Consider the following 17689-nt stretch of genomic DNA (forward strand, 5'->3'; position numbering starts at 1 on the left):
AATCTTAATGTAATATTATATACTGATTAAACAAAAAGAGCCAGGTCGACACTCTGCACGTTTTTGTCTAACAGCTTTGCCTCAGGATGTAATTCCAAGGGAGAGTGAGGCTTCCTGTTCCAGGGTGCAGAGACAGCTTGGAAAGACATGCCCTAAGGGTCTTGTCTTTTGAAAGTCCTAGTGGTCAGCCTGTTTGCCTTAGGACCCCATTCCGACCTCCAACCTGGGAAACTTTCGCCGCAACACAACTCTCCCCTCCAGGCCCAGAACAGGCTGCCCCAGGGCCCCGACTCAGGGACTGGGACAGAGCCTGTCTTTGAAGCCTGTTGGGGAGTTAGGAGATGTCCCTTTCCCTAATGGAGATGCTTTTTGCCAGGAAACAGATTCTGGTTTCACAGGAGTTGATGGCAGAGCACCTGGATTTGCTTCTCAGACTTGAAATGGCCTCAGCTGGGGTGACCTGGCTTCATTCTTTGTGCCTGTCACGGCATCAAAGAGCACACGAGGAGATACCCAAGTCAAAAATATGCCCAAGATGTTTCATGTATCCAATTCGAGTTACCGCCGGTACTCTCAGCTTCTGTTACCATTCCCTCATCAGGAGGTGGTGGAGTGAGGGGCAGGAGGGGTGGGTAAGTAAATAACCTCCCATTTACAAAAAAAAATGAAGTTCAGGAGTCTAAATATTCCCCACGGATTAAAAAAAAAACAACTTCTGTGCTCACATTTTTATACTCTTGGCCTAGAGACATCTCACACTTAACAAAACCCTGCCTCACGAAGCGTTTCTTGTGGAGCTCACAGCAACCTGTCACTTAACTGGGACAGACATGAAGAGTCCCGTTATCTACATGAGGAAAACCAAGGCTCTCTCCCAAGGCCACGCAGCGCACAGAGGGTGGGGAAAGCTAGAATTTGGTCCGGCTGAGCCCCGTGCGGTGCAGCGTCGCACTGATCGCCGCCCTGGGGAGGCAGGAGACGGCACCTGTGTCTTCAGGGCTGACTGGCCTCCGTTTGCGGAGCATCGCCATCAGGCGGGAGGCCCATCTTCACCTGGCTTTCCAACTGGCTGAGCCGCTGCTTCACCTTCATCTGGGTGGCGTTGTACTCGGCCAGGAGCCGCGCAAACCTGGTCTGCAGGGAGTCCAGGGAGGTCTCGAGGTGCTCCACCTTCTCCTCGATGTCCTTGGGGTCTGCCCCCGCCTTGGCCAGCTCCTCGTCGATCAGGTTGTCCTTCATGAGGATCTGCCGCCCTTTCTCCTCCAGCGCCTTCTTGGCCTCGGGGTACTCGGTGAGCGCCTCCATCAGGTCGTCCTTGGAGAGGCAGAACAGGTCCGAGTAGCCGATGCTCCTGATGTTGGCCGTGCGGCGGTTCCCGGACTTGCTCCCCTTGATGTTCAAGATGCTGATCTCCCCGAAATAACTCCCGTCGCCGAGGACCACGAACTGGGTGATGCCGTCCTCGGCCACCACGGCCAGCTTGCCCTCCTTGATAATGTACATCTCCCTCCCGATGTCCCCCTTCTTGCAGATGTAGTCCCCGGGGCTAAACACTGCCGGCCGCAGCTTCAGCACCAGCTCCACCAGCAGCCCCGCCTCGCAGTCCTGGAAGATTCGGACCTTCCTCAGGGTGTCCAGGTGCACGTTGATGGCGATCTCGGCCTTCAGCTTGTCGGGGAGGCTCTTGAGCACCTCCTTCTCATCCACTGTCTTCTTATTGGCCCACAGGTAGTCGAACCAGCGGATCACCCGTGTCTCCAAGTCCTTGGTCACCTTGCGGAACTGCATGTACTGCTTGATGGAATCGATCTTGGCCTGGAACTCGGCCCGTGAAGCGTTCATGTTTGAGATCATGGAGCCCACGTTGCCCACGATGGTGGCAAAAATCAGGACGCCCACCAGGAAGTCGATGACCACAAAGAGATATTCCTCGTCTTTTACGGGGGGCGGGGTCTCCCCAATGGTGGTCAGGGTCAAGGTGGACCAGTAGAGACTATAAATGTACTTTCTGGAGAGGCGCCCGTACTCTGGGTTGGAGACGTTTGGGTAGACCCAGGAGTCGGTCCCGAAACCAATGAACTTGGAAATGGCAAAGTAGATGCAGGCATTCCAGTGGATGATGATGAGGATGTACAAGACCAAGTTCCCGATCCTGAACATGTTGGGGTAGTTGGTCCTTGTCTCCGTGCGGTCAAAGAATTCGAAGAGCCGGGCCAACTTCAGGAGGCGGTTGAACCTCAGTTCTGGGTAGTTCATGCCCAGCTTAAAATAAGCCAGGTCAGTGGGGACCAGGGACAACACGTCCAGCTTGAAGTGCAAGGTCTGTGTGTAGTGCTTCCACAGCCGGCTGGCGTCCATGACCATCAGGCCTTGCTCCAGGAAGCCTGAGGAAGAAGACAGACCACGCGGGCATCAGAGAGGCTGCGTGCTTATGGTCACGGCCCACAGAAAGATATTTTACCTTGTGACTACACAAGATGTGGTGTTATATATACATAACAGAAACCATTTCCAAAAACCATACTCACTATTATTACAGGAAACGTGCTCTGGTATTTCCTATCAGATCATCTAATCTATTTTATTCAGTTAAAAATACAGATCAGTTAGGTAAATTTGAATGTGGATTGGGTATTTGATAGTAGTGAAGAAAGATTATTAAATTTTAAGAGATAAATGGAAGTTATATTTTAAAGAATGGGTCCTGGTTAAAGCTACATGCTAACATGGTTACTGTCTGAGATTCACTTTAAAAAAACCTCCATCCAAGAACAGGGTGTGGGAGGATAAATGAACCAAAATTAGCAAAGTGTTGATAACAGTTGGAGCTGGATGAGGGTACAGGGGGATTCATAATAGTGCTCTCTCAGTTTTGTATATGTTTGAAAATATCAACAATAACAACTTTAAAAACATTGGTCATGGCCTAGCAAATTGGCTTTACCAGTTACTAATGGGGCATGATCTTGCCCGTGGGAACTCCCTGGTGGTCCAGTGGTTAAGACTTCACCTTCCAATGAAGGCGATGTGGGTTCCATCCCTGGTCAGGGAGTTAGGATCCCAGGCCGGTCACTCAGCGCTTCTGGGCCCTGGTTTCTAAAGCAGTAAGATGGAGATAATCCAGCCCGCGCTTCTTGTCTCCTGCAGCAGTTCTCACAAGAAAACAAGACGTGCTTGGAATGCTTTGTGTATTATAAAGCTGCCCAAGGTTGTGTGGTGATCTGGTGGTGTTTGTATCCACAACCACGGCACAGTTTTTAGTTTAAAAACCTTGGAAGTGACAGGCAGGGCCTCTGGCAGCTTATGTGATGTCTTTGTGCAAATCAGAAAGAGGATCCTCAAGGATGCACAGCTTGGAGACTGAGGCATGGGTGGGGCTTTAGGCCTGGCTCACAGCTAGAGGTGGTTTTGTTACTGACTGGGGGTCTTTGGACTCTTTAATCAGCAGAAACTGGTGAGAGACCAGACCAGGAATTCAGGCAAGGCTTTACTGGGGCTAGGGCAGCAGCAGCTCTAGGCAGTGAGACAAGTCATGGGCGTCCTTGCTCGCTCCCAGAGGCGGGGCTGGTGTCTTAAGTGGGGCGGGGGTGGGGGTGGGGGTGGACCTGTGGGTTGGGCTGGAGGTGTGGCTCAGGTGGTCTGCATATGGGGATAGTTATTTTTCGTTCCCTATGCTGCTGCTGCTGCTGCTAAGTCGCTTCAGTCGTGTCCGACTCTGTGCGACCCCATAGACAGCAGCCCACTAGGCTCCTCTGTCCCTGGGATTCTCCAGGCAAGAACACTGGAGTGGATTGCCATTTCCTTCTCCAATGCATGAAAGTGAAAAGTGAAAGTGAAATCGCTCAGTCATGCCCAACTCTTAGCGACCCCATGGACTGCAGCCTACCAGGCTTCTCCGTCCATGGGATTTTCCAGGCAAGAGTACTGGAGTGGGGTGCCATTGCCTTCTCCGTTCGTTCCCTATAGATCCTTTGTATTCTGTTGCTGCACAAGCACTCTGGCAGAGGATCGCAGCTCACAGGCTGTCTTAATCTGAAGGAAATCACACCCTCCTAGGCCCTATTTCAGATTTTAGTTCTCTGTATATTTCACCTACTCTGAAAGCCATGGGTAACATACCCTGGCTCTTCTGACTGACCACGAAGAGGAACCCCAAGGGCGACTGTTCTGGATCTCCCTGAACCTGCCCACAGGCCCCAGGCCACACCCCCACACCCCCACTGCTGCATGCTGTGGGATCTAGGACATGGGGCCCGGGCCCACTCACCTGTCCGGGCTCGGACCAGCATATCCATGCCATAGAGGATGTCTGCTGAGTAGTCCAGGACCAGCCAAAGCATCAGGTGCTCGGACTGGAGCTCATCGAAACAGGCCCTAAAAAAGTGCAAGAAGGGCCATGTGGGGGAGGGCCCAGGGTGGGCAGCAGCGCTGTGCTACAAACTGGGGCTCAGTTCATCCCCCCAACAGCCCGGCCTGCAGGGCTGTACCCCAGCACCTCACCCCAGCCTCGATGAGGGGCCGGGGCGCTCAGAAGCTTTTCTGCCTCGAGGTCACAGAGCTCCTAAGAAGAGCTGAGACTGACCCCAAAGAGTGGGCCCTGTTGCCTCCTGACAGTAAGTGATATGATGGCCCCTTCCCCACACTGGAGATGGGGCAGTTTTTCCAGGCCTCAGTGGTAGAGTCAGATGAAGGGGCTGAGAACCTGCCCTTTCTGGGGCCAAAGAAACAACAAAGATACAACAACTTCTAGAGATTAACAATGGAACAAGTCACATCTCCCCCCACAAAATAGTAGCTCACCATGCATCCCAAACGGCTCAGAAAGCCCAAAGGCCCCCTCTGGTGTCTGCCCCCTGGTGGGTGAGGTTGGTCCAGACTGGGATTGACATATACACACTGCTATATATAAAATAACTAATAAGACAACTAATGAAGACTTATAGTATAGCTCAGGCAACTCTCTGTATGACTTACACAGGAAAACAAACTAAAAATCAGTAGATATATGTATATATGTAACAGACTCACTTTGCTGAACCCCTGAAACTAACACAACATTGTAAATATAGTATATGCCAATAAGAATTAATAGAAAACAAACAAGAAAGCCCAAAGCCCACAGCCAGCAGAGAACACCACCTGTTACCTACAGCCCCGTCCTGCAGGTCAGCTCAGGAGTGGCCCACCCCTCCCACTTCCCCTCAGGAGAGCAATAACTCACTCTTGCATCTTCCTCCTGTGACTCAATTAGGAAGGCTCCAGGCTGCCAGGCCCTTTGCTTTGATCTCAAACACAGGTCCCCACCGATGCTCCCTCTTTAAGCCCTTCCTTATGGACAGAGCCCTGGAGTGCGGCATGGCAGCCCACTCCAGTATTCTTGCAGGGAGAATTCCATGGACAGAGGAGCCTGGTGGGCTACAGTCCATGGGGTCACAAAGAGTCGGATACTACTGAGCGACTGTGGACAGAGAGCCTGAGGCACACACAGCCGGAGGGCAGCCACCGGGCGCTCAGAGCTCTGTCCCTAGCTGCCCCTCCCGGCTACCTGCACACGAGCAGACACCAGTTGTAGAAGACAGGCACGGCGATGACGGTCAGCCAGTGGTAGTACATGTTGCTGGAAGGGTCCATCACAACGCTGTCCTTCTTCTTCCTGGGAACGCCCACACAAACAGCACAGTGTGTTGGAAGTCTGCAGCTCTGGAGGGGTTTAGAGACCTGGTCTAGCTTACAGACCCCAGGGCAGCTGTGGGCTGCAGCGGAAGAGATGACTTCCCAGATAGGGTGCTATCTATCTCAGCAGGGGTCATGTGGGTGTCCCTGTAGAGGGCCTTCTCTGCCACCCCCAGGAAGCCACGGTAACTCTAAAACCATGGTGATGACATTCCCACGTGCCCTGTGGTATCATCCACACACTCCAGAGTGCCAGGGAGGAAAGTGGAGCACCGTGATGTTGGAACCACCTCAGGGAAGCTTTGGGAAAATGCAAGTTCCCAGGCCCACCCAGACCCCTCCCGGGCTGGGGTCTGGAAATGTGCATTTGACCCTTGCCCCAGGTGGTTCTGAGGCAGCTCCTCTCTGGACTGACCTTGGGATCCCGGGGGTCCCCTTTAGGAAGGTGCTCTGTCCACTTCACTAACTGCATTTGTGCAGATGTTCTAAAGCCTCGCTTCCGAGCACTGGGGTCCTGCCTCCCACTGAAAACCACCAACCTGGGAATCACTGCAGTTATGTCAGCCAAGACTGAGTGGAAGAAATAGCTTAGGGTGCTTTCTGCTTTCATTTTCAGGATTTTCGGAGGGTTAGAATTTATAGGTGGTACTGGAGATCTTTTCTTTGGGTCCACCTGTCTCCTCCCCCATGCCAACTCCCCACCATGCCCACTAGGCCTGCAGAGCTGCTCCTGTGCCCCAGAGGACACCCTGGGTTGCCTTTCTGGTTGCACCTCAACTTAGCAAATGCAAGATCAGTTTCTCACTGACAGGGCTTTGGACATTCCCAACCAGCAACACTCATCATCACTGGGTTTGAATTAGTTTGTGAACATAGTATTTTCTAGTGACCGGGAGAGGGGCTCCACATACCCCAGCTGTGAAGATGACACGGTGGGCAAACAGAATGCCCCAGAAGAGGGCACCAGAGCAGGCTCCCAGGGAAGCCCCCAGCTGCCCACCCAGGGCTGCAGACCACCCTGCCTACCTACAAGCCCCACTCTGAGGTCCCCGACTTTCCCTGCAGAATGAAACCCTCACATGGTCTCAGCAGGCCTGATCCCTGCCTGAGACCAAGTCCTTTTCCATAGCCCTAAGCAGCCCCCTCTCTAGGGCTGACCCTGAGGCCCCACGGAGTCAGCCTCTCTCTCCTCCCTGGGGAGGGACCGGGCGTGCTGTGACCCCAAAACTTCCCCTCTTTGGGGGCAGTTTCTCTTCGTACTTACTCCTCTTTCTTGGGGTTCTCCTTTTTCTCTTCCTTTTTCTCTTTCTCCTCCTTTTTCGCCTTGTCACTGGATGACACAGGGTGACACTTAGCAATTTTCATATACCATGGGGAGAGGGCAGGCCGCAGTGACCGAAGGAGAGGGCGTGGTGCAGGAAACTCATCTTTCCAGCACGTTGGGGTGAAGCGAGCTTACTGATTTCAATAATAGTAATGTCAGGAAGCTGATGCACAGAGAGGTCAGGTAACTTGCCCAAGGTCACAAAGCTCTTAGGTAGCTGAGTTGGGATACAAATGCTCTTAACTAGTATATATATTAAATGTATTGCATGTATGTGGTGCTAGCGGTAAAGAACCTGCCTGCCAATGCAGGATTTATAAGAGATGTGGGTTTGATCCCTGGTTTGGGAAGATCCCCTGGAGAGGGAAAAGGCAATCCACGCCAGTATTCTTGCCTGGAGAATCGGGGAGCCAGTCCATGGGGTCACAAAGAGTCAGACATGAGTGAAGCGACTTAGCATGTATGTATGTATGTATCTATTTATCTACCCATCTATATTCTCAATACATAGACCTAGAGAAAACTTGGAGGTATATTTGCTGATATGTGAAGAGGGGCTTCTCTGATACTGGGGTTCAATTATTAACATAGAGTATACTTTTGTGGGCGTGTGCCATTCATGGGTGCTTTTCTGTGTCCCAAGTTTTTGACAATGAGCATATTAATAAATTGAGTAGAAACAAAAAGTTATAATTGGTAAATGAGAAGAGCCAGGACAGTCAGTCACCCCATCCTCTGTTCTGAATCTACTGGTCTTTCAGCAGCTTAAGTCTTAATGCCAAAACACCAGCAGAGGGCGCTGCCCACAAGCTTATTGGGCACACTGAGCCCTGCTGGGAGTTTAATTACACCAGGCTCTGCCACCCTTGTTCAGGATTTGTGGCCTGGGTTACAAGCTTTGGCCTTTCCTCTGGCTACCAACCTACTGAGGCCTAGGGAAGACCCCGTGCCATCCAGCTGTGTCCCGGAATGCAACCAGCACTGACCCAGGGGACCTGCACAGAGCTAAGAATCGATGGTGGCTTTGACTGAGAACAATTTGATCAGGAGAAAGAAAATTTCAGAACCCATGGACTAAGCGAAATGCCATAAATGTGGTGGAAGAGTGGGGGAAGGTGTCCATAAGAATTACTTCTGTATCTTTGTGCCCAGGTGGCCCCATTTGGGAACAGTTCCCTGTTTTGTCCTTTGGTCCTTGGACCCATGGTATGAGCCCATCTGAAAAGATTTATCAGAGCCTGATGCAGCCAACTGCACCCACCCCCATCCTTGCCCACATCCTAGCCCCAGGTCGGAGAAGCCTGGAGACCCACCCACAGGACCTCCGCCCAGTCCAGTATCCTGAGCCTTTACTCAACTGCAGGACTTTCAAGGGTGTTTGATGTCAGGTTTGCCTTGACATCAAGCATTTCGAAACAGCTATCATTTTGCATATTAAATCATTTTGTTTTTCTGACATTTGGGTCTCTGGATTTGATGTCCCAATTTATGTAAACAAAATGCAACTGAGGGGGAGGAATGCATTAGGAGTTTGAGATCAGGTCAACTCTTTGTGACCCCATAGACTGCAGCCCACCAGGCTCCTCTGTCCATGGAATTCTCCAGGCAAGAATGCTGAAATGGGTTGCCATTCCCTTCTCCAGGGGGATCTTCCCGATCCAGGGGCTGAACCTGGATTTCTTGCATTGTAGGCATTATTACTGTCTGAGCCACCTGGGAAGCCCTTCTTGTTTTCACTTCAAGGGAGAAATGGATTAAGAGTTTGGGATTAGCAGATGTAAACTATTATATATAGCATGGATAAAGAACAACTGCATAGAACAGGAATCTATAATCAATCTCCTGTGATAAACCACAATGGAAAGGAGTCTGAAAAAGAATATATAAATATATAAGACTGAATCGCTCTGCTGTATACCAGAAATTAACACAACATTGTAAACTTATTTCAATTAAAAAATAAATTTAAAAGACAACAAAAACAAAACAAAAAACCCAATGCAACTAATGTTCAAGGAGGAAAACAGAAACAAAAATTCTATCAGAACAAAGGGAAATAATCAGAAAAAGCCTTGGCATAGTTCTCTGTCAACTGGAAGTCAAGAAATTGGCATTGCTTGCTGATATTGTCCTCCTAGGCTCCAACTGAGACCCGCCCCCCCCCTTCCCTACTTATCCTCATGGTGTTCCATAAAGGAAGGCTGGAGAATGGGGCACACATGTGCATGTGTTCACACATGTAAATGGCCCCACCACATACACCCTCCCTGTTTGGGCTTTTGGATGGCATTGCCAGAATCACACATCAAACTTCTCTGCCAGCTCAGCATCAGGTGGTAGGAAACAATTGCAGTGGGCCAGGGTTTCAAGAGGCTGTTCTCTGGAAATATTTAAATTTCCTTTTTCCACTGATTACATCCTGATCACATCCTCCAAAGAGGCCCAAATTAGCCTTAAGACAAGAGCGTTCCCCTGGCACACAGGAGCTTGAGGACATAGAATGAAAAGTACATTCTTATCATGAAGGAGAAGATCCACTGCTCAGTAAAGGGACTCCAGCTTTGCACCTTCAGATACATAGCAACAGAGGGTGCTGGCACTGAAAATGTTTACCCATCCAACTCCTTCGCTTTATAAATAAGAACAGTGCAAGACACAGAAAAGAGGACCTGCCCAAGGAAGTCTCACCGAATAGGTCCCTCCCCACGTTTGTCCATGGGGATGGGTTTCCAATGCCAGGAGCAGGGTTCTAGCAGGGTCTGGGGGGTGTGGCAGAAGCAGCAGGACTAAGGAGGGAGACACAGCTGGCGTGTCTACAGGAGGAGGGCGGCGGTGGGGAGTGGGAGGGGGCAGAGGTACTCACTCCTTCTCCGAGTTGTTGCAGGTGTTGGTGTTGTTTCTGGCCAGGGGCCAGGCACTGCGGGAAGGCAAAGAGAATCTGAACTCGGTCCACTTGCTGGGGACCCCTTGCCCTCCGGCAGTTATTCTGGGACTCCCATCCCCTGTCTCCTGGGCCTTTCCACGCAGTTTTAACACAGGGAATTGTTATCGTTGGGGACAAACTTCTTTTGTGTGTGTGACCAGTTTGTGCTGGTGAATGCCTCAGAGTAGAGGAGAGGATGGACACTTGGGTAACGTGAGGATTCTGAATAAATGCGGAGTGCCTCTTTGAATCCCATCCAGCACCCTGGCCTCAATTCCTCTTGCGTTTTAGCACATGCCAGGCAGTGCACCAGACTCTACGGAGGGCACGTGGGCCACCGAGCATGGTGCCCGCCCTCGGGTGCTTCTGGGGGAACAGGCTGAGTGCCTTGGGCCAAGGGTACAGAGTTAGCAGCAGCAGCAGCAGCACTTTTAGAGGGTGGGCAGGGATGAGGTTCTCACAGGGCCCCTCCCTCAGACACCCCATCACAGGGGTCGCTTCCGATTCTTAGGGCAAAAAATAGACCGAGGGCAGAGCTGCCCCAGGGTTCAGCCCATCCTCCCCACCCCTGTCCCCAGCATTCACCTTAAAACTTCAGGGCCTACTACCCAGATCTACATGAGAATCTTGTAGAAGGCGGGGATTGGTTTTGCTCCCAGCGATGTTCATTTAAAGCTGGACTGGGCAGTTCTTGATGGTGTTCTTTAGGAAAAGGCGTGATCCTTGTGAGCTTCACTGCCAGTTCACATGTGTGACAGCTGGTTTAAGAAAGCCAGCCTGGCCTCACAGGGCTGGAGGGCGGCTTGCCTGTCTGTGGTCACTGCAGACCAGTCACAGGACAGGAGGTCTGGGGGCCAAAGCCAGTGCCTGGGACACTCCAGACTGACTCTCAAAGCACCTCTCCTCTGATGTCGAACATCCAGCCAAATACTTTTTTTGGTACTTCTGCCCATGCCTCCCTCCCTCCATTCAGAATGTGGCTCTAATTGCTTTTTGGGGATTAATTTATCATCTGAAAATGCCCCGAGAAATCAAAGCTGTGCTATTACAAAGGAAAGTTTAGGTGTCTGGGGTGCAGTGGCATGTGTTTTCCATACCCCTGTGCCCATAATCTCATTGGGCCCAACCCATAGGAGATCTAAGACCCATTTCTGCATACTTTGCTTTGCTAATAGGACTTGGCCTTGGAAATTCAAGGTGTTCTTCCACCAGGAAGCCTCCCTGACTACTCTGCTCCCATCCTGCACCATTGCATTCACCTGCCCACTCTGAACCTTCCAGTGAGTTAACCAGGCATTGGTGGCAAGTTGGGGCCTGGCCCTGATGGGGTCCTAGCTCAACCCTCCACTTATCTGGTCACACAGGGAAATGGACAGAGTCTAGTGTTCGTCTCCATGAATCTCAAGTTGCAGAGAAGACAGTTTGATCAGTTAAGCCAAGGAAGTCTTTGCTTGCCCAAAAGGAACTGAACCAGTTTGTTGACTTGCTAACAAACCTCCTTCCCTCCCTACCCCTTCTCTGCTCCCTGCACCCTACCTCCCTGCCACACACCACCTTTGCCCTACCTGGCTTCTCCAAGTTCCCTTCTTCCTTGGCCTGCATCCCTCCTCTCTGGCTCAGCAGTGAACAGCACGTGTGCCTTGTGGTCCTAGAGCTCCCTCACAGGGATGCTCAGCTCTGGGAACCTGCACGTGTCCCAGCGCTCAGGCCCTCCACAGCACCCTTCTCACAGCCCAGCAGACCAAGGGTTTGTTGTCCAAACTCGTGTGAAACAGTAGCCCGGAAATGCTGCTCCACTGGGCCTCTGCCTCTCAGCCAGCAATTCTCATGCCTTCCTCAGCAGGGAAGACTCGTGCAGACCTCCTAATGTCACTAGCAAGACATTTCTTTGAACTGTCATATTTTATCTTAAGCATGCTTGTGTATCTCGCACATTTCACAATGTACTGCATAACCTGTAATAAAAATATACCCCACCCCACCCCCCAATCTGGAAATAAAGCTGAAGCTCTGAGAAGATCCATCCTGTTTTCCCCAAAGCTTCAGAGCCTTCAGTCCCCAGGGGCTTTCTCTGCCTGTTTGAGGTGCCACATCTGAGCCTTTCTGTTCCTTTGGCTCAAAAACAGCATTTTCTCTATCAAATTACATAGGGACTGTCGGTTCTGCAACAACCATGCTTCTTTTCACCTTTCTTTTTATGTCTTTTAAATCCTGACATGACCTAGAGAATTCAGCTTAGAGATCTTGTTCAAGCCCCTCTTTCCCTTAAAGTGGGTTCTGAGCAAGTGTCCTCTCATTTGTGAGGCTGAGAGGAGGTCTGCTCCCCCCGCAGGCTTACCTCTCCTACTGCTACAGGGTCCTAAAGAGACCTTCTGCTGTTAATCGACACCTGATTCAATCCGTGGTGGCTCAGTGGTCTCCCACTGACCAGAAGCTGGGTGCTTCTCAAGAGCACTAGAGAGGAGGGAGAGGGGAGGCAGCAGCTCTGTGTGGGGCGGGGGAGCAGGGGATATCAGTCTAGCCCCTGCAAACTTCTCTTCGTGCCTGCACCCCACAGCACCAGCCACAAACTCCCCTCTGGGTAGGGGGCCAGGCAAGGTGCTCAGAGCCCTTGTTCTGCAGACCCTTCTCCTAATGAAGAGCAAACACTCTCCCCATCCCCCCCAGGCCCACCTATCGTCCCCTCATTGTTCTCAACCTAACCTGGGGTTGGAAGGTTCCCCTTGAAAGTTCTAACCAACCTTCAGATCTTTTCCCCAGAAGAATGCACCTATACCCATCCATAAAATTGTGGGTACTATGTAGGTACTCCCCGAGGCTCGTGGTACAAAAGCCTCAGTTTTCTAGCAAGAGAGGTCACAGTGCAGTGTAGGATGAGGGTCCTTTGATGGAGAGATTGGTGAGGCCAACATCCTGCAGGTGCAATTCTGAAGGCACCAGCAGCAGGGGGTGCTAGGGGGCTCTGCGGAGGACAGGGTCAGAGCTCAGTTGAGGCTGGGGCCTCAGGTTAAAGGGCTTCATCTCCTGCAGGGCTTCTTGAAGTCTGATGGAGATGCTTAGAGCATGCAGTCTAACCCCAGAACAGACCCTTTCTTCAGGGAATACCTGGGCACCGACGTTCCAGGCCACATGCTGGGTTAATCCACACTGGTCCACAGGAGCAGCAAGCACTTCCAGCCCCATGTGGTACAGGTGGCCCCCTCTCCCTTACCTTCTCCCTCTGTCTGGTGGCTCCTGGCTGCCCACATTGAACTGGACATGGCTTTCTCGGCTAGACACCTCTTGGAGCTCGGCTCCGCGGAAACGCTCCAGGAAAGAGTCGGGCCTCTGGTCCTCCTGGTGTAAGTGCCTGGCGCTCCAGGCACGGAGCGAGATGATGAGGCGTGACAACCTGGAAGGATACAGGTGGGCAGCCAGGGCGCAGTGGAAGGAGGCGGAAGCCCCCTCCCAGAGGGTGGGGCAGGGGCAGTGATGCCGACCCCACCCCTGCCCCCCACTCCCCAGAACTGCTTCTTCCTCCCTCCTCTGCCACCTGGGATGGAGCTTCCTCCACAAGGGATACTATTTTCATTGTGGCTTTGTCACTTTAATGCCTGGACTCCATCAAAGGCATGATCCTTCCACTGGGGCCTTAGCAAGTTTCTCTGCTCATTTTTCCTTTTGCCCCATGTAAAGCTCTTTGTTATGACTGGTAAGCAGAGGAACAGTAAAAAAAAAAAATACAATTTCCAAATAGGGATAAAATTCAGAGCCAGTTTAATGGAGCAAGCACCCAGATACAACCTAGGTTTTTTCCCCAACCCTTGTCCTATGAATTGCTGTCCATACAAACTTTTGTTTTGTCTCCAGGCCTGTGGAGAAGTCCCTCTGCAATGTGCACTGACCTCTGTCTTGGAGCAGATCCGGTCCAGGCCTCAGGCACCTGAACCCAGGCAGCCCGCATGCCTAGAGCGCATCTAAGCTCCAGCTTTCCCTGTAAAACCTTCCCTCAGCCCCATCTGGTACAGGTGGCCCTGTCTCCCTTACCTTCTCCCTCTGTCTGGTGGCTCCTGGCTGCCCACATTGAACTGGACATGGCTTTCTCGGCTGGACACCTCTGAACTGCCTCTCCTGCCCCTTTATTCTCCAAATCTGCAACCCCACCCTCATCACCATTTCTTCCTAAGACTTATCTTCTTTTTGCCTCTGTCTCCTTATTCCCAAGCTGAGGGCAGAAACCAGTCACTTACCTGGTGGGACCCTGGCTGGTGAAGGAGCTTTGCCTGGATTCAGCCAGTCCTCTAGTCTCCATGGCAATGCCTTCCTGCAGTTCTGACGATGTCTCCTCGCATGGCAAGTGGGTCCTAGGAAATCAAATATGCAGCAAGCAAAATTGATTTCCAGCTCATCCAACTCTTGGACATGTTGAGGACCGAGATGGCCAGATGCTCTGCTTAAAGAGGAACACCACTGTCAGAGATCCTCACCCCAGAGCTCCACCCTTCAGTTCATGCTCCAGCAGATCCTGGCTTTTAGGATAACGTGGCCTTTACTTTATGGCAAGGAGGCCACTGCCCATAGCCTAGGCGAAAGGGGCCAGCCAGCAGGAAGTGGTCCTTATTAGAGCACCGAAGGCAGGGAGTTGGGGTGGGGGAGGTACTGTGCCTGCCTCTAGAGCCAGAGCAGTTGTTTCCACATGAGGATTCCAGAACAAGGGTTTTGGTTCACACACATCTCTGCATGCTGAAACCCTTTCTTCTAAAGCCAGACCAAGTGCCGCCTCCTTCAGGAGGTCTTCCCTTGCCCTCTGTCCCAGTGTGTATGTGCTGCAGGAAACCACTGATTAAGAGGAGGGTCCTGAAATATTGTAATGAATTGGCTTCATATTTGTATAGTGCTTTCAAATGAAAGTCCACTTCTGCTGTGTCCTTTTGCCAAGGTAGGGGCGGAGGACCTTCCCTTGAGCAATTCAGGGCAAAAAGTCTGAGCATTAGCAGAGCCTGGTGTTTGTTGAATTTCCTGGAATAAGAGCTCTCTGCTGGGGCCTGTTTTCCTTTCTTTCCCTTTAAAACTTCCTGGGGCTGAAGTCTGATCAGCCTGATTAAAAGCCATCCAGGCACTGGCCTCTAAGGATTTGCACTTCATCCTTTGAGTCTTGAAGAGCCCAAGCAAGACAAATTAATTCGATCACATGACCTATTCCAACCCAATCAGCCTTCTTAACAAGGTGGCAACATGGTTGAAGAAGTAAGCAGGAATTACTGTCTGGGTAAACGCTCTGTGTCTCCCTAGTGAGTGATCAGAAGTCAGAATTCCACAACCCAGCCGCCAAGCTGCTGCCTCTTCCTTTCTGCAACAGCCCTGCTGTTTCCAGCACAGGGGGGGCGGGGTGGTGGTGGTGGGTGGGGTGGAGGCTCACTACCACACCTTGGCTCCTCCAGGCAGTCCCTGCTCAGCCCTGACGGCCAGCAGGTTCTTCTCTCCCTCAGCTTCCCCATATCAAGGACACTTTTTTTTAAACTGAAAACACACAGAGTGACACATAAAGTACCTGCCATTTATTGACTGCTTACTGTACGTCAGCCACTTACATTTTATCACTTAAATCATATAACAATGTTATAAGAGACGAAACAGGTTCAGGGAGATTAAGTAACTTTCCCAAGGTCACGTAGCCAACTGGAAAAACTGAGATTTGAATGCCATGCCATCCCATTTCAAAGCCTGCTGTCACCCACTCATGAATCTGCCTTCTGTATTTTCTAATTAAAGCAAAAGTTGAATAGGACATGGCTGAGGCAGATGGTGACTGAAGCTATGAAATTAAAAGACGCTTGCTAAGCTTGCTAAGGAATAGCTATGACCAACCTAGACAGCATATTAAAAAGCAGAGACATTACTTTGCCAACAAAGGTCCATCTAGTCAAAGCCAGGGTTTTTCCAGTAGTCATGTATGGATGTGAGAGCTGGGCTATAAAGAATGCTGAGCACCGAAGAACTGATGCTTTTGAAGTATGGTGTTGGAGAAGACTCTTGAGTGTCCCTTAGACTTCAAGGAGATCAAACCAGTCCATCCTAAAGGAAATTAGTCCTGAATATTCATTGGAAGGACTGATGCTGAAGCTGAAACTTCAATACTTTCTTGATTTGATGTGAAGAACTGACTCATTGGAAAAGACCCTGATGCTGGGAAAGACTGAAGGCAGGAGAAGGAGATGACAGAGGATAAGATGGTTGGATGGCATCACCGACTTGATGGACATCAGTTTGAGCAAGCTCCAGGAGTTGGCAATTGACAGGAAGCTTGGCGTGCTGCAGTCCATGGGCTCACAAAGTCGGACATGACTGAGGGACTAAACTGAACTGAGGACTGAGTTCTGTAGCATGCCACTAGACACATGACTCTGATTCCCCTAGCTGCACTATGTGGGCATGTTTTTTTTATTGCCAAAGCACCTAATTAAATTCTCTCTCTAATCTCATAAGAGACCACTCACACCTCAACCTTATACATATAAGAGACCCTATCAGGACTTCCCCTGATAAGACAGGGGATAAGAATCCATCTGCCAATACAGGGGACATGGGTTCAGACCATGATCCAGAAAGATTCCACATGCTGCGGAGCAACTAAGCCCATGCACCACAACTGCTGAGCCTGCGTGCTGCAACTAGTTAAGCCCGTGCACCTAGAGCCCATGCTTTGCAACAAGAGAACCAACTGCAATGAGAAGCCTGGGCACCGCAACAAAGAGTAGCCCCCACTTGCTGCAACTAGAGAAAGCCTGCACGCCAAAACGAAGACCCAGTGCAACCAAAAATAACATTAATTAATTTAAAGAGAGAGACCCTATCAGAGGCCCTGCTACAAGTAGGAAGCTACAATTCCCTTGCCCTTCTAATATTGTGTACCACAAAGCTGGGAATGCATGTTCCAAGGCACCGGGTCAGTTACAGGAGGAGGAGGCAGGGGGACAAGTGAATCCATCTCTCCAATCCCTGGTTCCGAGCAGCTGGCATGCCTGGGGGTGGGGAGCTGGAGGTGGGGGCAGCAACTGGCAGCTGGGCTGGAGCTCTGCATGGCCTGTGTGCCCGTAAGATTTGGAGGTGGTCCCCAGGACAAAGCTATTCTGTCCCCACCAGCTCCTCAGGGAGCTCCAGGCACCAGGCAGTCAGCCCAGCATTTCTGCCTAGTCTGGTTTCTGCTAATTGTGTGGGAGCACCTCCTGAGAGCAGATTTACTTGCATCCGCAGCAGAAGACTCCATGTGCATGACATCAGGGTTTGTGGGTGAGTGAGAGGGGCAGAACTCACCCCAGATTTCAAAGCAGGCCTGCAGCTGGCAGCAGTGAGAGCCACTGCATGTGGCCTGGACCTACAGCATCCACTGGAAGGGGAGGCAGCAAAGTGGGGGACCCGGAGGCCTGGGTTTGAGTCCCTACCCCAACGCCTATTAGCTAGGTGTACCGCAGGCTTGTCACTTACCCTCTCTGACTTTAATTTTCCTGGTCTTCGAAAAGGAAACAAAGGAAAAATTGATTTCATAATGACTTGTTCAAACACCCAAGTCCCAAAAGGCACATCTAGTTGTGAGGAACAGGAAGGGTCTTATATGATGTAAGTCCAAGGGACCCAAGGGGCTTTTTTTTCTGGATGCATCTCCTTAATTGTTTCTTGATGCCCAAAGTTCTACCCTGATGTCTTTCTTCTAGCTCCAGAATCTCTACCCTTTTTAAACGCCTGGGAGATATCTAAATAATAGCAAATCCAATGAGTTACTCCTCAGAGAA

The 17689-nt window shown here is 51.0% G+C and overlaps 1 protein-coding gene across 7 annotated transcripts in view; it reads right to left on the minus strand.

The window, feature by feature from the left end:
• Positions 1 to 713: 713 nt before the first annotated feature.
• The window catches only part of CNGA3 (cyclic nucleotide gated channel subunit alpha 3), a 71122-nt gene continuing 54146 nt past the window's right edge, over positions 714 to 17689 (minus strand). For 5 of the 7 annotated variants that reach the window (XM_086328097.1, XM_086328096.1, XM_086328094.1 and 2 more), the window contains exons 3-9: positions 14150 to 14263; positions 13132 to 13311; positions 9861 to 9914; positions 6938 to 7003; positions 5546 to 5653; positions 4268 to 4374; positions 714 to 2384 (exon numbers count right to left, since the gene is read on the minus strand). In XM_086328097.1, coding sequence (XP_086184223.1) covers positions 994 to 2384; positions 4268 to 4374; positions 5546 to 5653; positions 6938 to 7003; positions 9861 to 9914; positions 13132 to 13311; positions 14150 to 14263 — 2020 coding nt within the window. In that variant the 3' untranslated portion in view covers positions 714 to 993. The remainder of the gene's footprint in view (positions 2385 to 4267; positions 4375 to 5545; positions 5654 to 6937; positions 7004 to 9860; positions 9915 to 13131; positions 13312 to 14149; positions 14264 to 17689) is intronic. The other 2 variants (XM_086328099.1, XM_086328101.1) reach the window with 1 other exon arrangement.

Source organism: Bos grunniens, chromosome 11 (genome assembly GCF_055505025.1).
Source record: "Bos grunniens cultivar Pamir isolate PY7600 chromosome 11, Bosgru_T2T1.0, whole genome shotgun sequence".
NCBI classification, from domain to species: Eukaryota; Metazoa; Chordata; class Mammalia; order Artiodactyla; family Bovidae; genus Bos; species Bos grunniens.